At 38.2% G+C, this 23,670-nt stretch overlaps 2 protein-coding genes across 2 annotated transcripts in view; one reads left to right on the top strand and one right to left on the bottom strand.

The window, feature by feature from the left end:
• The window catches only part of LOC139732611 (beta-ureidopropionase-like), a 40,191-nt gene extending 26,648 nt beyond the window's left edge, over positions 1-13,543 (top strand). Inside the window, exons 10-14 of the mRNA XM_071643468.1 lie at positions 3,810-3,852; positions 5,075-5,101; positions 11,905-11,945; positions 12,348-12,434; positions 13,433-13,543. Coding sequence (XP_071499569.1) covers positions 3,810-3,852; positions 5,075-5,101; positions 11,905-11,945; positions 12,348-12,434; positions 13,433-13,522 — 288 coding nt within the window. The 3' untranslated portion in view covers positions 13,523-13,543. The remainder of the gene's footprint in view (positions 1-3,809; positions 3,853-5,074; positions 5,102-11,904; positions 11,946-12,347; positions 12,435-13,432) is intronic.
• Positions 13,544-21,011: 7,468 nt separating this feature from the next.
• The window catches only part of LOC139732615 (bridge-like lipid transfer protein family member 2), a 58,947-nt gene continuing 56,288 nt past the window's right edge, over positions 21,012-23,670 (bottom strand). The window contains exons 63-65 of the mRNA XM_071643472.1: positions 23,054-23,118; positions 22,343-22,394; positions 21,012-21,074 (exon numbers count right to left, since the gene is read on the bottom strand). Of these exons, the coding sequence (XP_071499573.1) occupies positions 21,012-21,074; positions 22,343-22,394; positions 23,054-23,118 (180 nt within the window). The remainder of the gene's footprint in view (positions 21,075-22,342; positions 22,395-23,053; positions 23,119-23,670) is intronic.

Below are 23,670 nucleotides of genomic sequence, written 5' to 3'. Positions count from 1 at the left end.
TTACTCTATGACATGTCTGATTGTGGTGTACCTGTGATGTATTGAATGTAAATTTTGTTGCGATATCCAATGTATAAAGAATTTCCAGAGTGGACAATTTAAGTAATCAGTTGATAAATCTCCTCTTCTGTTTATCCTGTTCAGCGTGTAGGCATTCTCTCTCTCCTTCCTTTAATTTTCATTCGTATATTCCCCTCAGTTTAGTCATGTCACGTTGTTGTGTCTCTGTTGTTTCTTTCATTTTGTCTTATTTTTTGCATTATGCATAATTACGCACTTGTAATTATAATAAGTATTTTTGAAGATATTTTAGAGTGGTCTAAAATCTACAACCAACGCTTTTTAGTGGACCTCTTAGTTCTCATTTTTACCCTGCAAACATAACTTTGTAATACCAGTATGTGTGCATATCTTTATTAGTTTGTTAATTACCACTGAATGTCATACTTTGTAATGTATACTTGCTTATGTTTGCATTTTTGATGTACTTTATGTTATGTTTTTTTGAAAGAAAAATGAGAATAAAATAGATAAATGAAATGAAATCCAAATGCATAGCTCCATTTTAGTCCCCTGCATACACGGCATACACATTAACAATTTGTTTGCAGACTATTAGACCAACATTCTTTTTTTGTTTTGAAGTACAGCTGAACAATAATTTTCTTATCAGAACAAAGCTCACCGAAAAAAAACCATGTTTATCCTTGCTGTACCCTACCAGCAAAACCTCCCTCTCTCTTCCTTCCCACTTCAAGCAGTCTCTTATAAATGTAGGACCTATAACTAGATTCTATAGTATTATCATGCTCTTTCGTTGAACTGTTCTTTGAAGTTTTGTCTATAAATAAAGGCTAATCGTACACTGTCTGCGCAACGGCTCCAGATGATCAACTCGTACGTATTTGTGCATGATATTTAGCTAATACATTGTAGGCCCTACAGTAATTCATTTCTTCGCGCTACTTGTACGAGGTTATAATATGATTCATTTAAAGGGAAATTATCAGAACGTAAAAATAGGTTTGTCCTTAATATCATTTAAAAAATGAAGAAATAGTTTTCTTAGATTTTTTTTTTGGTTTGGTATCAGCATCCACAATACACAGATATTATTTTGTTTTTAATGAGGCCTACTCGCACAACCCGGATAGGATCGGCGGTTGCGGAACGTTTCTGCGTACGGCCTATTGTGCGGTATATTCGTTCTGCGGAACTAATCGACTGGATTCGACCAGTATATCGGTTCCCCCGGAACCCGGAACGGATCGACTGTGACACCGGCAAAGCTGCGCTGCGATACGGTACGGTATGTAGCATGAGTCATGAACTGTATTAGTTTACGTTTAATGACCGTGCATGTGACTTGCAGTTGCAGTCGGCAAAGCAAAGGCCGAAGCGATTGATTGTGAACCTTCTGATACATTGTACTATGGAGTAGGTCTATACTTGGGTGACCCGCACCTCGCCATAGTTAATGCTTATGCATATTTGAATCACATTTCGTCACTGAAATTCTATGAAATCCCACTCATATACAGAAAAAATGCTGAAGATTCCAACTGAACCACAAGTTCATTGATCGGTACCGGACATTTTCAGCTATCGTCCTTAAACGCGAACGATGCGAAATAGTTGTGCGCTAACAGAAGGGGCCCGCAACTCGCCACCCGCGCTCCCATAGACAAAGCACGTAAAAGACGTGTGCGAGTGACAGTGAAGCTCCCATACAAGCACGTAAAAGATGTGTGCGGGTGACCGTGATGATACTTCTAACACGTATTCCCAATACAAGTTTCAAATTTCGCGAAAAATCTGCTCTTTTTTTTACCACAGTTTGCTCGTTTGTGGTAATCCTGCCAAGTTTTTTAATGAACATAGTCCCAGGCATGAATTTTTCTCAGTGCGCTTGTAACAATTTTAATTGCAGGGTGGCGGTATTCGGGCCTCGAGGTGCGGGCATCGGGCACCTACTAGTACAGAGTGTCGCTGTAACAGACTGATGGAAGGAAAGGACTTGTATTTCACATTTCTGAAAAATCAGTGGTACCGGTGTGTGAAGCTGTTCATTGAAATTATATATTAAAAAGTTGTTCAAACTCACCAGAATCTCGCTCTCACTGTAGTGTAGCATCGACCGTTGACCGTGGAATCTGCATTTGCGTCAATGTTTCATAGAGGTACTAGGTGTGTCACTTTTTGTGACGGAGGGTACGTAGCCCGACCATGCACCAGACGATGTAAGTACGCTGTGCGAATACGCCTGTCGCGACGTACCTACGTACAGCGACTGGGCTGTGTATAGTTACTAGTACTAAAAGGTATGACGCACATTGGTAGGATCGATGACGCACCTACCTACCTGTCGTCTGATCCCCGGGGCTTGGGGGGTCAAGAGGTGCGTCATACAAATGACAGCTGCATTTAGAATAGGCACATGTATAGCCCATAGGGCTGTTTGGGTGTATCCATTGAAAGCCAAAGGGTCTGTTTCAGAAACAGTTTTGCACTTCACTATGAAGAGCTATTTCAAGCAAAACATGCTGCGAAGTCATACGGTATGTTGATTCGAGATATGAGTGGAAAAATGATACACAGTAGATCTATACTGCTGGGCTGCCTGCAGAGTGTACTGCACTATAAGGGTGGGATTTCACGGAGCACGCGAACGATTTGCGAAGGACGCGAATGGCAAAATCCAGCATTCGTATTTTAGTCTGCAAAAGATCGCCAAACGAACGTGAGGGTTCGGAAGCGTCGTCAATTGTTCGCGAATGTCGTTTTTACTTCGGCGATGATTTCAAAAAAGTTTGAAATTTTTTGCGAACCTTTTCCGTACACTTGGTCGTGATTTGCTCGTGAATTGTTCTCGAAAGTGTCTTTAAAGCCTCGTCATATGCGCAAGACCTTCGCAAGACGCGCGCGATGTTCGCAAAATGTTCGTGAAACCCCAAACAGACTCCCGAAACTTTGGAGAATGTCTCGCGTATGTTACGCGAAATCTGCGAAGTTTTTCCGATCATTTTACGACGTAATCGCAAACTGTTCGCGTACCTTTTGAGACATTCTCGCGAACATTTGGCGCACGTTTGGGGATGTATGACCTATACGTTTTCTACGTATAAAAATCGTACCATACATCTACACATCAAACAATCATTAACAACTACAGTAACAAAAGAAGTTAAAGACTATCAAAGAAAAAGACATGTTTGATATACAAAAAAAAATCGCAGAATACACTTAATATTAATCTAAAGTATGCAAAATTTCATTTGAACTGTCTAATATAGAGATTATGTGTTGGAGGAACTGCAAAAAAAAAGAATGAAATGCTTTACTAGTGGAGATAGGTCCTAGGAAAAAAAATGTAGGCAAGCACACGATAGAGAAATGAGAGAAAAACAAAGGAGAATAGAGGAACGAAAAAAAAATCAACTTAAGACAGCTTCCACCTCTCCTTGGGTACATTTTCTCCCATGATTATTGAACATTTTTCGTTGTTCGCATTTCCGTCGCGTGTTCTTCGTGTACGTAACATGCTGTACTTTAGCAATGATACACACGACATTCGCACATACGTCGTGGAAACTTCGCGCAAATTGCGCAAGAATAGTTTTCAGCTTCATTGTCGGAACACATTCGGAGAAAAACTTTTCCGAACGTTGGATTTTGTCATTCGCGTCCTTCGCAAATCGTTCGCGTGCTCCGTGAAATCCCACCCTAAACCAGCTAGCAGGTTAGACCAGTGGTAATCAAACACGATGGATCTGTTACGGTAATTCTTCGATATTGCTTTATTTTTCCAGGAGTCCTTTCCTAATGAGTTTACATCTGGAGATGGAAAGAAAGGTAAGAAGATCAGCCAATTCATCACCAGGTGGTTTTATTCTACACTTAAAAATGTGTAATGCTGGGTACTTCAATACTTGTCTTGTTAACTTGGTCTATTAAACGGTACACGGGTTCAGAGAAGCACAAAAATATGTCGTAAGAAAGTCCTTTGCTCACAGTTTTCATCTTTGGTGTATATACTATAGAGATGATTGATTGGACACAAAGTATGAGAAAACATTTGATCGGTCAGGAATGTGCAAAGTGACTAGTATAAATGTTACATTAATGCATCATAAAAATCTGCATGCAACTTCCTAAATTGCCCTGTGTGTCCAGTTGGCAATTGATGGTCTATTAAACGTTAGAACAGTCGCGACTTTACAAACTAACCGCTGATGTGCATCAACAAGCATCGTAACTGCATGAACTAGACTTGACCGAAAGATCGGTCTGTATCTGTCCGTCGGCGAATGTTCCGCGGAGACTGCGTCTGGCTTCACGGATCCCCTCCTAGGACAGCGTTTTAATAATCAGATTTCCAGGGTGGGTTGTTCTGCTCTAATTCTGGCCAAGGGTCCGCAAAGCCAGACTACGAGTTCTTTTCACTCAAAAAAATCACCTATTTTCCGTACACGTGCCCAATGAAATATAGTCCCCTCAAATTCCATCAGAGAAGCTTTCATCTTCCAACCAAAATGCAGTTTGTAGACAAATTCATACTCCATGTCTACAGCTATTCAGTTGTTTTTTTTTGCCAAACTACATCATCGATTTTTAATTAATTTTTTTCTTCATTTATTTTGGTATCTTTGGTACGAATTTGTGAAGGGGTCTGGGACAGTCCATTTTATTTACAGGTGTGAGCCCTATAATTTCGCTTTTCACGATATTAGCCCCCTCAACGTCGAAAACTAGCATAGTTTAAGGTGGTTTTGTCCTGCAAAAGATTTTTCCTTCGGCAAAGGCCTTTGCCCGAACGGCGACTTTGTCGCCACGGAATCCAGTTGGCAAAGGGTCTGAAAACCATGCTATACCAATTTGCGTTTGTTTACAAGCAGAGCGCCACTACGACAAATGTAATATTTAAAGGTTTGAATTAAAAGCGCGGCTGAGCCCGGCAATGTAAACAGACAAAATTGCGGCCAGCAGAATTTTAAAAGTGATTGTAAATGTATTGGTATGTGCATATTTCTCATTACTTCTGATTTTTGTTTATTTGTTTGCTTTTTTTTAATAGCTCACCATGACTTTGGACATTTCTATGGTAAGTTGATTTTGAGCTCTTGATTGCTAGCAAAGTGAAGCGCGGAAGCCTTCGGTAATGCTCAATACAACACAGATAAATCGCCGCTAAAATGCCACTAAATGCGACATTTTCACGGAGATGTAATGAATGTTGTGAGGGGCATATTCTCGCAGTAACAATGCAGAAACTCCATACCTTTTGTTGGCGGCAGTTTCCTAAATGATAAATGAAAGAGAAGTAGGTGCCGATGGTGAAGGTTCCGATTTCTTTTAGGCCTTTCCTGTTTCACTGTTGCAATAATTAGCCATCTCTGCATCGCAACAACACGCGCCGTGTATTTGCTTTCTCGCCGTCTGCTCGACCACGTGGTAGGCCTATTGCATGCAGATGCGCGAGAAGCGATCGAGAACTTTCGGGACATCGTTGCACTTTCCTTTCTGGGTATACTGCGGTAGTTTGGCTGTGACATCAAAGAGATATCATACAAAAATGTAATGATGGTCATTATTCCGAAGGTTTGTTTCATCATAAAATGAAACGATTCATTACCGAGTATACTTCGAAGGTTTGTAATCGAAAACAACAACACCGAAAGTCGGTACTACAGATGAAAGTTAAAAAAAAAAAAAAAAAAAAACTGATTTCGTTCGGAGATTAACAAATATGTTTTTCTTAATCATTTTCCGATCAACGAACCTTCAGAAAGGAATCTATCATCTATCATCGTTATTGTTTCGGAATAACAAACCTTCAGAGTAAGAAAACTAACCGTTTTTTGGGCCGTTGATTCCGAAATTATACTGGCAGAACGTTCGAAATAACAAAACTGATTTCGTTTGGATATAAACGAATATTATTTTCTCCTTCATCATTTTTCGATTAACGATCATTCATCAGAATTAAGAATGTAGAGTATTATTTTACCATTATTCTTTTCGGAGTAACGAACCCTCAGAGAACGAAAACTGTAACCGTTTTGGGGCCGTCGTTTTATTCCGTAATTATACTGGCAGAACGTTCGAAATAACAAAACTGATTTCGTTTGGAAATAACAGAACATTTCTTCTTTATCGTTTTCCGATTAACGATCGTTCAGAATTAAGAATCTAAAGTATTTTATCATCACTATTCTTTCGGAGTAACGAACCTTCAGAGTAAAAGAAAACTAACCGTTTTGGGGCCGTCGTTTTATTCCGTAATTATACTGGCAGAACGTTCGAAATAACAAAACTGATTTCGTTTGGAAATAAACGAACATTTCTTCTTTATCGTTTTCCGATTAACGATCGTTCAGAATTAAGAATCTATAGGATTTTATCATCACTATTCTTTCGGAGTAACGAACCTTCAGAGTAAAAGAAAACTAACCGTTTTGGGGCCGTCGTTTTATTCCGTAATTATACTGGCAGAACGTTCGAAATAACAAAACTGATTTCGTTTGGAAATAAACGAACATTTCTTCTTTATCGTTTTCCGATTAACGATCGTTCAGAATTAAGAATCTAAAGTATTTTATCATCACTATTCTTTCGGAGTAACGAACCTTCAGAGTAAAAGAAAACTAACCGTTTTGGGGCCGTCGTTTTATTCCGTAATTATACTGGCAGAACGTTCGAAATAACAAAACTGATTTCGTTTGGAAATAAACGAACATTTCTTCTTTATCGTTTTCCGATTAACGATCGTTCAGAATTAAGAATCTAAAGTATTTTATCATCACTATTCTTTCGGAGTAACGAACCTTCAGAGTAAAAGAAAACTAACCGTTTTGGGGCCGTCGTTTTATTCCGTAATTGTACTGGCAGAACGTTCGAAATAACAAAACTGATTTCGTTTGGAAATAAACGAACATTTCTTCTTTATCGTTTTCCGATTAACGATCGTTCAGAATTAAGAATCTAAAGTATTTTATCATCACTATTCTTTCGGAGTAACGAACCTTCAGAGTAAAAGAAAACTAACCGCTTTGGGGCCGTCGTTTTATTCCGTAGATGGCAGAACGTTCGAAATAACAAAACTGATTTCGTTTGGAAATAAACGAACATTTCTTCTTTATCGTTCTCCGATTAACGATCGTTCAGAATTAAGAATCTAAAGTATTTTATCATCACTATTCTTTCGGAGTAACGAACCTTCAGAGTATAGAAAACTAACCGTTTTGGGGCCGTCGTTTTATTCCGTAATTATACTGGCAGAACGTTCGAAATAACAAAACTGATTTCGTTTGGAAATAAACGAACATTTCTTCTTTATCGTTTTCCGATTAACGATCGTTCAGAATTAAGAATCTAAAGTATTTTATCATCACTATTCTTTCGGAGTAACGAACCTTCAGAGTAAAAGAAAACTAACCGTTTTGGGGCCGTCGTTTTATTCCGTAATTATACTGGCAGAACGTTCGAAATAACAAAACTGATTTCGTTTGGAAATAAACGAACATTTCTTCTTTATCGTTTTCCGATTAACGATCGTTCAGAATTAAGAATCTAAAGTATTTTATCATCACTATTCTTTCGGAGTAACGAACCTTCAGAGTATAAAAGAAAACTAACCGTTTTGGGGCCGTCGCTTTATTCCGAAATTTCACTGGTAGAATTCACGTTCGAAATAACAAAACTGATTTCGTTATGAAATGAACGGACATTTTTTCTTAATCATTTTTGGATTAACGAACCTTCAGAATAAAGAAGCTATATAGCATCATTTTATCATTAATCTGTCGGAGTATAAACGAACCCTCAGAGTAAGAAAACTGCAACTGTTTGGGGGCAGTCGTTTTATTCCGAAATTTCACTGGCAAAACGTTCGAAATGACGCACTGATTTCGTTTTAAAATTTACCGACATTTTTCTTTATGTAATTTTCGGTTAACGAACCTTCAGAATAAAGAATCTACAATGTATTTATTTTTATCATTGCTATTTCTGTCGGATTAACAGACCCTTAGAGTATACGAAAACACGCTGTTTTGTGCCGTCGTTTCATTCCGAAATTTCACTGGGTTTAACGTTCGAAATGACAACTGATTTCGTTTTGAAATTTACGAACATATTTTTTTCTTTATTATCTTTTTAACGAACCTTCAGAATATAGAATCTAGTACTATATTTCATTTCTATTTTTTTTTTCTGTCGGAGTAACGAACCCTCAGAGTAAGAAAACTGTTAGTGTTTCATTCCGAAATTTCACTGGCAGAACGTTCGAAACAACAAAACTAATTTTGTTTGGAAATTAACGGACATTGTTTCTTTATTATTGTCCGATTAACGAACCTTCAGAATAATAAGGAATGTAGTATTATTCTATTATTATTTCGGAACAAACCCTCAGAGTAAACCCGTTTGGGGCTTCGCTTTATTTAGAAATTTCATCGGCAGCGAACTGAACACAGGGTAACCAAACTGCTTTTGTGAATGTGAAAAACATTGTTAACTTTCACTAAATCAAGAACTGATCTGGAAAGAGAACAATTCACGCGTTCATGAAAATCAAAACTGCGTCACAATTATGATATGTATCATATAATAAACATGACTTTTTGTTTAGGCCGTCATTGCTAAAAAGAAGGACATTTCGCTCTCTCCCGTAAAAGAAAAAAAAAAGAGAAAATGCTCGGCAGTTAAGCGCATGAAATGTCAAAATAATATTTTTTACATTTTATACTTGAACATCCAAACATTCTTTATTTTAGATTTAAAAAATATTACAAATAGATAAAGAATGTATGGTTCTTCACGTCAAAACGTGGGCCTCTGCGTGCCGGTATCCACTATTAATTTTACGCGGGGAAAAGCGTAAATAGCTCCTTGAAGCAAGAACATGATAAAAAAAATGAATAAACACAGACACACACTGATGCTGGTGTAGAGAAAAACAAAGACAGCTTGCTCAAAAGATGCTTCCTTCTTTCAGTTTATTTTCTCCCCAGTCATTCCTATCGTTCTACTCCCATGAACCCCAGCCATGCACGGACAATGAACAAAACAAAATATTACCCACGCTGCAATAAAAAAAAAATAAGAAAGAAACACGTGCTCGAAGCAAATTATCTACACTTTTCAAGTTGAACAAATTGATGTTCGTAATAAAGAATTAAAAAAAAAAAAAAACACGACCACAGGCAGTGGGGAAACTTGATATCATGGCTTGTGGAAATTTCCACGAAATTTCCACGAAAGCCAGGTGTCAGATAAAGGAATGCCGCGCTTACTGCCACCTTGCTTCAGTGGTCGTAAACAGCGTGTAAATAGCATGTAAACCAGCTGGGAACATTGATGAACATTTATTTTCTGCCCATGAAGGTCCCCTAACCCACCTGTTAACAAACCAAGCCAGAAGCACGAGGAGCATTACGTACGTTGAACTTGAAAGACCATTATGACAGAATTACTATAAATGTCGGCCCGGAGAAGGAAAATGGGTCACGAATGACGTTTACAAATCCGTGGAAAGTGAAAAGGCTCAAATAGAACGCATGGCTTTTAAAATAATAATAATAAAAAAATAACCCGCTGAAACTACCAAAAAAAAAAAAAAACAAAAAAAAACAATTTGCATTTGCTTACTCCATCGCACGTTCTTTTTTCTTTTTCTCTTTTAACGAAAGATGGAGTTAATTTTCTCTCTGCGGCAATGCTTTGAACGCATCTAATTTTGCGTCATTGCCGATGGCCAGCTTCCTAAAGAATTGATACGAATCCTTTCAAATATACGACACAAAGTCTAAAAATCTTGGATCCTGGCGGTGAATTCCGGTGGTATTATAAATCCTGCTCACTATCAAAAATTTAATCATCTGTTCCTTGCGCCATTTTACCTACCAACTGTTCCTGAAAATTTCATCCTAATCTGTTCCCAAATGTTCGCTTATTTTGCGAATAGAGAGACAGACAGGCAGATAAACGAACAAACAAACCAAAGCAGCAAAAAAACAAAACAAAAAAAAACAATAAAAAAAAAACATTTGGCGGAGGGGGCCATGCATTTCATATCGTTTGTTTTTGCGTAACCCGACAACAAGCGTGACAACAAGCGAGCACGTGTCAGCCTTCCGATCAGCCTCCCTCGGCCTCCGACCCTCTTTCCGTCCTCTCTTCTCAGTTGTCTCCCTCTCACAATACCGTCGTACACACAGGCGGCTTCATGCACTAGGTGGACCTCCTGGCATGGTGCATGTGTGTGTGGATCCCGAATCAGAGCGCATGTGAGTGAGCAAGTGTGTGTGATGTTGTGATGTGGTGTGTAAGTGCAGCTATGTAGTACATGTACGTCGCTATGTTGAGCCGCGTTGTTGTGATCGGTGCGTAACTTTTTGCGCTTGTAAACTGCTGCTCCTTTCAACATCTAGCTTCTTATAGCCAGATAATAAAGAGTAAAAAAGGCGAGAAATTGGTCCGAACTTAGCTCGTCAAGCAAGTTCACGCGTACATGGTGTTACCCTTGTCGGCAAGTTCACGCGTGGTGTTACCCTTGTCGGCAAGTTTTACCCTTGTCGGCAATTGTTTCTTCAAACCGCACGCTTGTCGGCGCCGACAAATACGCTGGCGAGATCCCTGTATAGTAGCTGCGCAATATAAATGTCCTTTATCATTATTATTATTATTATTTATTATCCCCTTGCAGGCTCCCCGAGTTATTGATTTCCGTGTCATTTGTGTAATTTTTAAAAAAATTAGTATTGCTATTGACCGACCTATTTCAAAATTACAATTCTTCACAAAGAAGCTGCATTTCTCATGGAAATATATCCTTTGAGAAATACAATTGTGACCCGCTACAACAAAAGGATCCTAAAGTCGTTGACGGCTGGGCCGAGAAAATCGAGTTTGTAGTCAGATCATCAAAATCGGACAAAACTATCGGTTTTCCGTTTTTTGCATAATTTTGTAGTCTAATGTATCATCTATCATCTGCCGAAATTTCGAAGCTAAATGGTCAAAGGAATTCCCAAAGGCAGGAAAATAGTGTTTTTCTGGGCCATGGTTTTCTGACTTTCAACATGTTCAACGGTACAAAACGTACACGTGTCCGAAGATTTGGATTTAGCGCTAGCTGCAGCTAGACTCCGCCCCTAGCAACAAGGGAGTGATCTTATTGGTCAGTGCGTGGCATCTTGGTTACTGATTGGTCGTGCGTAGACCGCTGGCGCTAAGCTTGAATGAACATTGTAGAGGTTGCTAAGATCATGCCTTCTATTGTCAAGCGGTGAAGACTGTCTGATCATGATAGCATCGGAAGGAAAACTTTAAAGGCGGTTTTCTCGAAACGCTGATTTCCTAAGCCACTTGATATGCGCAAATAAAATCATCGATATCTCCGCAACAGAGTACTTTCATGAGTCATGTTATATATATGAAATTAAAGTGGAAGGGCAAGAGAATAATGTCATGTCGTTTTCAGAAAATTGTCCTCCCCGACTTTCGGATCCTTTTGTTGTAGCGGGTCACAATTGTACTCAACATTATATTCTTTCTACAGTTTTCTGTTCAGGATTATCAAATTTCATGGAAAGTTTCATGCATGCAGTGTTTTTGTATGTTTGTTTTCATTCCATTGCCATCAGAGGTGTATGCATGTATTCACTTTGCATTTGAGTCATCCATTCATTCTTGTGTAGTATTAATCTAGTAATTTGATGGAGCTGTGATTACTCTATTAATTCTATCCCATGATGAATCTGTGTGTGTGTGTGGGGGGGGGGGAGGAGGGGGGCAAAGTTGGTTGTGTGTATGTGTGTGTTTGCAGATCTAATGTATCTTCTGACTTGTCTATGTATGTTACCAGTTAGAAAACTTTCTTGGCTTTAATCTGTCTGTCCATAGGAACCAGCTATGTTGCAGCCCCAGATGGAAGCAGAACGCCCGTAAGTCTATTGGTTTTTGTAACTTATTATCCCATATTTATGTATATTGAAATCTTGTACAGGCATGTTTGTTGGGAGCTATGTATGGACATGTGGCTTTTATAACGTAACTAGATGTGGACATATAGTTCCCCTCAGAAAAAAGGAAAAAAAAATCTTATTTGGCAGTCGAGTCAATCAGGAGAAACTTGAGAGAAATTGAAACTCATTTTATAAACAGTGAAGATTTGATGGATGTGACAGTGCTGATGGTGGCGATGATGATACTTTTGATGAGAATGCCTCTAGGCTCTCATGACGACGATGATGATGATGATGATGATGATGATGATGACTATGATGATAATGATGATGATCCTTAAGCTACATGATATAGGACTTCCTTGCTTCTGTACCATCCAGGGTCTCTCCCGAACCAGAGATGGCCTGCATGTCACTGAGGTGGACCTGAACCTCATCAGACAGATCAAGGACAAGTGGGCCTTTCAGGTACGTGTCCTACAAAAGTTGCGCTTGACCCATCCCCTCATGATGAACCAAACTGAATATGTTTCCCTGATGTCACATAAAAGTAAACACCAGAGTACCAAAGGTGCTCAAATATTCCCAAAGCATAACAGGGGGGGGGGGGGGGGGGGGGCCTTCAGGGGGTTCCACGGAGCCTCCCCCATTTGCCAGGGCAACAAAAAATAAAAGAAATAAAAAGAAAAAAAAATGAGTCACGGAACCACCCCTCCCCCCTTTTCTCATTCTGAACCCTCCCATAAAAATCCTAGTTAGGGGTCTGAGATATTTACTAGTTTACTGCTTGTTGATCCTGTAAACAACACCATATCTGTCTGTAGTTAGAGGAGATCCCTAAATTTGAATAGAACCTGCCACTGATGAATTACTGATAAAGATGAAGTGTGACTGGCTGCTGGTCACCCTTGAATATAGGCACTGTCTGTGATACCAGTGAATTCTTGAAGTTAATCTTGAGCTGAATATAGATGAGGTAAAGATCAAAGGTCAGGGTATTACAAGATGATTATCATTATGCCAGTTGGTCACTTAGGAATCATGCTGGAAAAAACAACAACAATAAGGGAATCTATGTTACTGGTATTGTGTGCCTCTTGTTGGATTTTTTTCTTTACATTTAGAGGATTTCAACACATTTTACAGCTGTTTGGTATGCCATTACCGGTACCTGTTGATTTTGAAGCTTGATGTAATGTGCGTCATCATTTCTTTCATATCACCATTTTTTTTTTCCCTTGGCTCTTTGGCCATTATATGCTTGTACTCTACAGTAGAGGGAGCGGTAACTGTGCTGAAATATACACCACACACACACACACTCACACACACAAATCATTGAAAGAATAAAGAAATACGCATCTTTGGAGTGATCTGAATCCAGCATCACTCTCTTTCGTCAGAGCAAAAATTTGTTGACCTTGAAAGATATCTGAAGATTTGCATGTTTCTGATTCCATACTCAGATGACGGGAAGGTACGAGATGTATGCAGCAGAGCTGGCTCGTGTCGTCTCTCCCGACTTCAAGCCAAATGTGATCAAGGAAGCAGATTAAAGGAAAGAAAATCTTCAAGAGAGTATTAAAGCATTCCAGCCAATTTCTTAATTGTGCCTTCTATTTGACTAGGTGTCTGAGCCTTGATTCATTTTTTTTTCCAGGTATATTTTGTTTCAGAGAAACTAAATTTTCAGATCAGATGGCTGTCATAAACAGATTTGATAGTATAATTGTTTCTTGGTGTAAAACAAGATATGAAAGAGTTGCTTCATCTGTAAGCGGGAGGAAGGACTAGTCTTCTGTTAAAGTAAACTACAGTCAGAGTAGCAAAAGGCAGCATGTAATATGCATCTATATATATTTGTCTGCTCTGAGATGGAAGGAATACATATAGTATTGTTACGTGTTCAGTTTTTGGATTTCCCGATATTTTCCAACTGCAACAACCCTGTCATGGCTTGACACATTGTAGTCTTCCACCCCCCCTTAAGAAAACAGCTCTGTGTGAATATTGCATGCATCAGTGTTGATGATTCTTCTTGTTATTACCGTTATCATCATTATTAAAGGCTGAAAAAGCATGAAATGAGACATAACGATTATCAATCTGTAGTTCGGAAGATGGAAATGTTATAAAAAGCTCTTAGTAATCCCAAGTTCTCTGTGGAGAATATCAGAAGCTTATCAGGGTGAAGGTTGTTGAGATACCAAACTGAACAGATGGTAATTTTTGTTTTAAAAAACAAGAAGGAAAAAAAAAAGAAATGCAGTCGGCCCAAAGAAAGGCAACACACAGAGTATTATATGTATATCATATCAATAGATACAGGAAAGTTTTTATCATTATTAGAATATTAAGAAATATTTGAGAGATTGAATAAATGATAAATATGTGATTATGAGGGATATTGCTCATCATGTTAACCATACAGGAACATTATATATCTTCCATTACTGCGAGGATCATGTGCCTGCAGATAGTGAGGAAAAAAATAGCTTTGTCATAATGATGATGATTATCGTGAACAGTCATTGATAAGCATAGTGTAGAACAGTGCCATGAATGATATGCCATAGTGACGAAATAATGAATATACCAAGTAAACAAGTCCACATAAACTTCTTTCTTTCCCTGAGGTGTTGTTTGGATGATTTTGGGCAAACATTTTGGCAAGTTGATGATGTGTCATGATCTTCATTAACATTTCACTTTGTGAATTTTTCAGAAATACCCTGACAATTCTGTCTCTGAATAAGTTTCCTTTCCTACCTATAGTTTTACCAGTATTCATACCAGTCTTGTGTGTACTTTCAGGAAGTTAGCCTTGTCACTCTCTGGTGGAAGATTGCCAAAATTGTGAGGGAAAAAACTAACACACTGAGCTACAACCAAAGAGTTTCATACCAATCAAATGACACATAATTACCAATAAGAAGAGTACATCTTTCCTCATGTGTACAATGCACTGTAATAGTGTTGTCAACCTGATGCAGTTTTATTTCCCCTTCTGTAATGGTATCGGGCTGACTCTCTCTGCTAAATCTTCAAACTATCTTTTGTTTTCTTGTTTTGAAGAGAAACATAGTGCTCAGTTAAAGGCACGCAGCCTGGTGTTTCCAGTTTTAACCTTTCACATTGAATTCAATTTCATGAAAGTGCTAAAGGATTTCATCTAAAGTCTTTTAACATGTCAGTGTGTGTGAGGATGGTACTCGAAAATAACCAAAGTTAAAGCAAAATCAGTCTCATGTGTAAAACTTTTCAAAGAAACTGTGCAGGTAACCAACAAATTGAGGGACCTCTGTATTATTTGAATATGACTGGTACACTGTATGACCTTTGATACAGTGCACTATTTTCAATAATGTTTTATTTTAAGAACAGATCATTGGTTTTTATGCCTCCGCAACGAAGTGGCCGGAGGCATTATGTTTTCGGGTCGTCCGTCCGTCCGTCCGTCCGTCCGTGTGTACGTCCGTACGTCCGTCCGTACGTCCGTCCGTACGTCCGTCCGTCCCGTTTTGTTTTTGTCGATATCTCAAGAACCGTGTGGTGGTTTTACATCAAACTTGGTATGAGGGTATATCCTTGGGGGATAATACTTTGTGTGGATTTTAGGGTCACAGGGTCAAAGGTCAAAGGTCACAGGTTATTTTGTGAAAAAAAAATTGAAATTTCATGTTTTTCTCCATATCTCGCAAATGGTTCAAGGTATCTTCATGGAACTTAGTATATATGCTTGTACTGATGGGCAGTGATTATATAGGGAAGTTGGGGTCGTGGGTCAAAGGTCAGGGGGTCAAAGGTCAAGGTCAACTCCTCAAAATATCACTACTTTCCTTAGAATGCAATATGCCTGAAGGTTTTTTTTTTTTTTTACTTGATGTATGGCATGTATTACCCATTATATATTTTTGGGGAAGTTTCTTGCCAAAAGGTCAAAGGTCAAAGGTCAAGTGAAAGTGCTAAATTGCACTTTTTCCTCCATATCTCGAAAGTAACTCCAGGTATCATCATGAAACTGACATATTTATGCATGTTCAACCTAACAGTGATTCTCTTTGGAACTGTGAGGTCAAAGGTCAAAGGCCAGGTTTAGATAATGCTATTTTCCCATTTGATACTGAAATTATACTTTTCCTCAATACCTTGAAAATTACTCAATGCATAAACTTATAAAAGGGTCAAAAGTCAAGTAAAAATCATCAGTTCCCCAAATACCTGCACTCTGACATTTTAATCATTCATCCAATTGAACCTAGTTCTAGGAAAGTGAACATTCAGCACATTTGTGTCAAACCTGTCCTTTTAAAGGCAGCCGATCGCCATCCCTAATGGTACGTAAACTCCGAACGACCGAAGTTTGTGCATGCAATTGCGCAATGCTACCACTGAGACAAGTGTGTGTGTGTGCGTGTGTGTGTACGCATCATACACAAATATTGTCACCGCGAGCTGCGGTGATTGGAGGAGAGAGGCCAGAAGACGCGTGGCTCTTTCGGCCTCTCTTCATGTGCATGCGCACTGAGAGTGTGCGTCCATTTGGAAGCTCTCGTGGCTCGCTGGGACAGCCATTTTGGGTTAGGAGATAAGCACAGGGAGCTCTCTTGTAGCCTACCGTATTTTCGCTGACCCATTGAGCCAGCGCTATTCTCATTCGGGGGTCACTACATTTGATACAGAATGGGGGAGGCAGCGTGTTGCGTTCGTCTCCGTGCCGCACAAACCACTCGCCACGACTGAGTGTCTTTAATATTTTGCCAGTTGTGTGAAACTGTCATCACACATTGTCAAGACATTGTACTATAGACCTATTAGGAGAACCATGCATTATGGCGGAGGCATATCAGTAGCTGTAGCGATATGTCTAGTTTTTTCTTCAAATGATGCAGATGCAGTAACAGGAGGCCAATAAATCAGACACTTATTATTTTTTATCCTGCTTTTCAAAAATCATATTGAATTAGCAATGTCTGTACTTCAAAGTACTGCTTTTTATAATTAGAGTGTCATACTTTTGACACTTCCTTGTTTCTCTAGTGTGAGAGACCACTGCCTGTTTGTGCTGTGCATTTTCTGGACAAATAAATGGAGAAACTGCCTATTTTTGCCATAATTCAAAATTCACTCGTTTTTCTCACAGTGTCTCCTTGTAAGGCTCTGCTTTGAGAAGGACTTTCATCCACACGGACCGACAAGCTACCAATCAGCAAGTGTCGCTAGCATTGTGATGTGAGTGGTTGCTATGGTGATATACAGAAAGTTTGTATGAGCTCGAAATTCATTAGCTGTGCTCTGAGGCAGTGTGACTTTGTTTCAGTGTCAACATAAGCTTGTGGAAATTTGTACATGATGTTATGGAGGTTGACTGACATGCCGTATCAAAGATGCTCGTCATGAATGTGAAGAAAGACTCTGTACAACTATGAAGTGTGGCGTCATTGGGTGGGAAAAGAAATTTGAAAAAGAAAAATCCTGTGATCTCGGCACAATTGTGATGTTGAATGTAATTGTGATTCCAATGGGCATCATAGATACCTAGGTTAACAATGTGCTGAAATATTTTTTTCCAGTGACTTGACATGATTTGCATAACGTCTCAGTGATCAATGAATAAGACAGTGGAGTCATTCAAGCACATGAACATCACGTTAGAATTCTGTGGCACTTTATTGTCTTCTATGAGTCATACACTTATCCTAAATGGCATCTTTAAAAATCTTTTACACTTGAAGGACACTGAGCAAATATTCATACTTGTGATGGATAGTAATCAGGAGTTTTCATGTCTTGGAATAAAATGACAAACTACATTTGGCTATTATAATCAAACAAGTATGCCCCTGTCTGCAATGTTTACATTTTCCTTGTTTTTCACGTGGCTTCTGGGGGAAAAAGGTCATTCATTTTTGCAATACTGGTAGTTGAGAATTATCATTTCCATATAAATAAATGTACATGTAGTTGCAAAATATACATGTTTACAAATGCTCATGTATTAATTCACAATGCAAATCATTTGTACACAATAAACAAATTCATCCTCACAGAGAAGAGATGAATACTGGGCTAGGTTGCAAAACCACATGACGTTCTGACTGCTCTGGTTTGTCTGTAAACTATGCAGATGTCAAAGGTCGTTAGAGTGGGAGCTTTATGTCTCGCCTTCATGTATCGGGTAACACAAGATCTAACGTTTATATGCATAACATCATCATTGTTTACAGTGCAATGTGGTATTAGGTTTGAATTAACCATGTAACCTATGAACAGGAGCCGTCCCTCTCGAAAATCACTGAATTGATAGCAGCATGTGTACACAACTGTGGATTGGAGTGTGGTTTATATCGTTCATTCATTACCCTGATTAACGAGATAATTTCCATGGAGAATCAACTGTCCAGACCAACACAAACTGGTTCAAGATATATTGCTCCCTCCAGTCAGTAAACGCTAACATCTCCAGAATCTTCGAGAGCTACAGGATTTATCTCAAATTACACTACTGGAATTGTTTTTCTGTTTTAATTATACCAAAAAATCAACAAAACTGATGCATTGTTATCAGCGTATGATTCAGAAAAGATAACAAGATATCAAAGATATCAAAAGTTGTTTGAGATTTCGGAACACTGATCATGCACAACATTACAAATTGCAAGGTAATTCTTGATATATTCATAATACTTAATATATTCATTTACAAAATATACAAATTAACCCATGTTTTACATGGAAATTAAGACAGGAATAGATAATTTATTATGCATGCAAAAAGAAAAGAAATAAGACAAAAACAAGGACATTGCACCACAAACATCTTTAGATGTCTTTTACATAAATCGCCATATTCCTATATCTTAGCAACAGCATAAAAAATTGGCATTCATAAGTCATAAAAAAATGAATGTACGCATAAACATAAGCTATATACATGTAACTGTATTTACAAACATTACATAGTTTGGGATTTCATGATTGAATTTCAGAGTATTGTATGTGTATCTCTTTATGCAAATTACTTTAGTATCCATACCATACAAAAATGAGACTTATGTGTCCCAAGCTATAGATATTGATAAGTTATACTAAATATCAGTATACTGTACGATAACATGGATTTCAGTTGCCTAGCTAAAACAACATTTAGACAAATGTATTCATTTGTGTATGTGTGTGTTTCATAGTTCCATGCTACATCTGTAGCTTGCCATGGGAAGGGAAGAAACTGAGGTGACACATCAAATTTGAGATCAAGTCACTAAATTAGCTGCTAATAATTTAACAGTGACTTCAAAAATGCTACAAGTTTTTAGCATACTTGGCCTTCACGTTTCCCCAGTTATTGAGTTAAATTTGTTTTGAACTTCTTCACCGTTCCACTGATGCATGCAGAATTTGAAATGCCTGGTGAAATTGCCACCATACCAACTTTCCCATTACAGTTGCAGCTATTGATGTCCCTACTTATTTGTAAAACCAGACGTTTTTTTTATTTTGTCTCCGACACAGATCTTTTTGCAAAAGTGACAGTCAATGTAATTTGTTACAGTGACGGGGCGATCGTTAACGATTGCCCCGTCACTGTACAGGCATGCTAACCTGGAAACATTGAACTGCACATTACTTGAATATGAGACCATTCTGAAGCAAATAATTTTCACACAACAATAGATATATAATGTACTCTTAAATGAATCCCACAAGGATTGGAACAATCATCCCCAGCATTCCCACTGATTCCCACTGATCAGTTACTAGCCATCCCCTTTAAATATGATCAGAGAAAATGCAATCCAAAACAGCCTCTTGAAATAAGAACAAGTTGTGAAAACTTTGGTAAAATGAACTGCCGAAAATTCAACCTCTGTTTATCTTGCCTGCATATTTTGCGAGAATGATGATAATTCAGGAAAAAAGTTAGCTTTCAATCATGTTCCGTTTTATCCGTCATATAAATAAAATTGTCACCACTTTTGCAGATGAAAAGTTTCAAAGTTATGCAAACAACTGTGACATTTTGAGCTGCTCTGCAGTGACAGAAAAATCTGACTGGCTGAAGAGGCTCTATACCAACAACACAAGTTACATCTTGTTCATTATTACATTGTTCAGGTGACACTCATAATAACCAAAGGGACCACCTGCATGACCAAAGTAGCGATCATCTTGTGAGAACTACAGAGACTACATTCTGTCTGTCAAATCTTGACTTAATAGGAAAATAGTAGAAACCTACAAGAAAAGCTCAAAAAGCCAGGACTACATGCAGAGCAGATCACCACTGTTTGTTTGATTATTGCCATAGGAAACCATCCTTGCTTTTTTTGGTGAATCAATTATTTGCACATGATTAAAAATTATCCACAGAAGCCTGTGTTATGCTGCCATATGAAATACGATCCTCACATACCGGCCAACTATGTCCAACCTTATACACGTCTAACGTAAATATGATGAATCAGCATTCATTTTACTACGAACTAAGGAATGTAATGCTGCTATGCTGTGAGTCCTTATTGGGTGAGATAAATGTTTTCAGTAGGTATTCTTTAAGCAAAATCCATACATCACTATATTACCACCCTCTTTCTCTGTCTACATGGTATGATATAATGCCCTCTGGCACTCACTCTTCACAATGTTCTCTCTCCTTCTCTCGCTCACTCTCCACTCTCCCACTCATTCTCTCTCTCTTCTTTACACAACTTGAAAATAAATATATATTCCTGCATCCATGTCTTTCTATCTACCTATCCATCTACATACCATTCTATATCTAGCAGTGTATCCATCTACATCATCTACCATTCTACCTATCTCTCTATCTAGCAATATATTGCTCTATTGCCCATCCTTTCAATATTTTCATTCTTTTAAATATAAATAAAATACTGTAACTTCAATGGACAACTGACACATGTCAGCATTTGTAATGTCTCTTTCTCTCTTTCTCTTACATATTGTACTATCCCTCCCTCTTTATATCTCTCTATAATCGTACTATCTCTCTCTCTTACCATCTCTCTCTATAATCATCATTCATCAGTGACCAGTCTGGCCCTTTCCAAACAGGCTCCGCCTACTAGAGTGCTTCTCTTCAGTAGCCTGAAAGTAAAAAGTGACAGATGCTTCCAAATTAGTCCTTGTGACATGCCCACTGAACTCTATCTAATTATGTACATCTTGAGAATTTGCTTTGATCACAAAAGACACTGGCAAGAACTTTGTTATACACTGACTCTGTGATCATTTCATAATCAACCTTCACTACATTATTTGTGACCGTGCACCTCAAAACGAACATAAAGTCGCACACACTGATTTTGCGTGAGGACTGAAAATAAGTGAAATGGGTCAACCTAGCCGAACTTGACTTTTTCCTATTTTCTGAAAGAGTGGGTCTTCTTTTACATTTTACTAAAATTTGGTATCATAAAACGGGCGGGAAAGTGTCTTTTTTTTAGCAGTTTATCTCGAACATTTTTGGTAGAATAGTTTAATTAGGTGTGTCTTTAGAATCCCTTTTTCATTTCTGAAAACCCTTGTCCACACTCTACACTTTCAACTCTAATAACTTTTGAAAGGATAGTGCTACTGCTTTGAAAGTTTGCATTGATTATGGACAGAATGTGTTTAATGAGGCATGCTTAATTTCAGTTTAATCTGATAATCCCTTCATTGTTGTTACTCTGGTAGTTTACTTCCTGTTTTTTGTCCCATTCATCGCACAGCCAGCAGGGTTTGGTAAAGATTAAGCGCTTGAATAGACACAGTACTTCAGAGCCTCTTTTCTCAGTTCACAGTTTTCCTGAGTTTGTGCTTTCTTTCCAATATTTAGATAGGTTAGGAGAGTCGATTTGATTTGAGTTATACATCATTTTAAAGCTTAAAGTCTGCTCTTTCAGAATATGGTCTTAACTAAAAATTCATGTCTGGCGACTTTTTGTTTGTTTTGAGGTGCAGTGTCACATTTGGTGTGAAATAGCACTTTAATTCATTTCAACAAATTTCTGATATTCAACAGGTGTAATACATCATCAGACCCAATGGAGGATTTAAACAAAAATAGAAAGAACATTAGAAGAAGAGGTGATACTACTAAGCGCTGTGCTTTATGTACATACTGTGATATAAAAGTGTCATTTTCTTTTTATTCTAATGCATAAAACAACACATTAACCCCCCCCCCCAAAAAAAAAAAAAAAAAAAAAAAATCAATGAACAAAACCATTATGACAACATTTCCTTCCATTAGATTTCTTATGAAGAGATTGTGTATCTGAAAAAAAAAAAAAAAAAGAATCTGGCTGAATCATGACAAACATGACTTGTAGTAACTCTACAATTACTGAAAATTCTGTTTGAATACTTACTATGTTGGTTGCCTTTTGTCCCATCAAGAGTCTGGCCTTGTCAACATCCTCTCTGTAAACAAACGAATAGTGTACCACATCAAGCTTTCTGAATACTGTGCACACTACTGTGAAATTGAGGCAATAGCAATTTTTCAAGCTACCTGGGGAAGATGAATTTAGCATGTTTTAAATTCGGCACAATCAAAATAAAAATTGTTTGTGCATTTGTTTTTGCGCTAGTTTCACGTTGCCCAAAATGCGGTAAAGATTTCCACTTTTACAGTCACTAAAACATACAAAGCAGAAAATCTAACCATGCATGATTACTATTACTATTAACTAGACATCATCATATTTGGCTTACACTGACTATAGAGGAACATTTACAGTTGCTATCATCTGTAGATTAAAAGACATACTTGCATAAAGCCTGTTTCCCTTGCAAGAAATAACAATCTAATCTATTTGCACAGGGCAAGGGGAAACACTCACCCTTCCTACAGATGTAAATGCAATAATCATTGTAACTTTTTTGTTTCGTTTTTGTTTTTTTTTGTTTTTTGTGGCAGAACAATTTACAAATTAAACAGCATGGCAAAGGATTGCACATAGCACATGATTAAGGGTTAATGTAGTATTTTTTACAAAACAAACAAACAAAAACTGTGAGGAATGGATGACATGACAGCCACGATGAGGTCATGGTGACAATGATGATGATGGACATACCTCGCATCACTCGCTGGTGTTGGGTCCTCCTTACCGATCTTGAACCACAACTTCTCCTTGATTGCCTGCAAAGATTGTGGGAAAGATCCGGATTTTGTTGCTCATGGCTTTTGAGAAATTACAGCATTGCTACTTTTTTAAGCTACACTGCCAGGATTTACCATCAGTGTCCATCCTTTCACCTGGGCTTTTAAAAGTCTTCAGAAAATCACATGTAAACAATGTTCACGCTAACAAGAAAATATTCACTTAACTAGAGAAGCACTCTGAGAGCGCAGACCTCCGCCAAGCATGCAGCTCATTTCCGCCACTGATATGATCTTGTTCTTCCATAGAGATACATGTATCAGTAATTTCTACCCATACGCACTTATAGCATTGTGTGCTGAAAGTCGCCCGATTTCCCAATATAGAAGCCTTTGTTACGTCATAAACCCTCAGCTGCACGGCACGCCTCGCCCTAGCAGAAACTAGAGCACGCACTTTAGTGCGCGCATGCAAACCTCAATACGCGCAGCCTGAACTCCCAAGTTCATAATCCTTCATAAATTCCCCCAAAATTCTCGGATCACTACCAAAATTTAATCATCTGTTACTTGCATCATTCTAAACCTTTC

The sequence above is a fragment of the Diadema antillarum genome, unplaced genomic scaffold (assembly GCF_040938485.1).
Source record: "Diadema antillarum isolate AM-2024a unplaced genomic scaffold, OU_Dant_1.0 seq00000441_RagTag, whole genome shotgun sequence".
NCBI classification, from domain to species: Eukaryota; Metazoa; Echinodermata; class Echinoidea; order Diadematoida; family Diadematidae; genus Diadema; species Diadema antillarum.
This window is presented reverse-complemented; position numbering and strand designations above follow the sequence as displayed.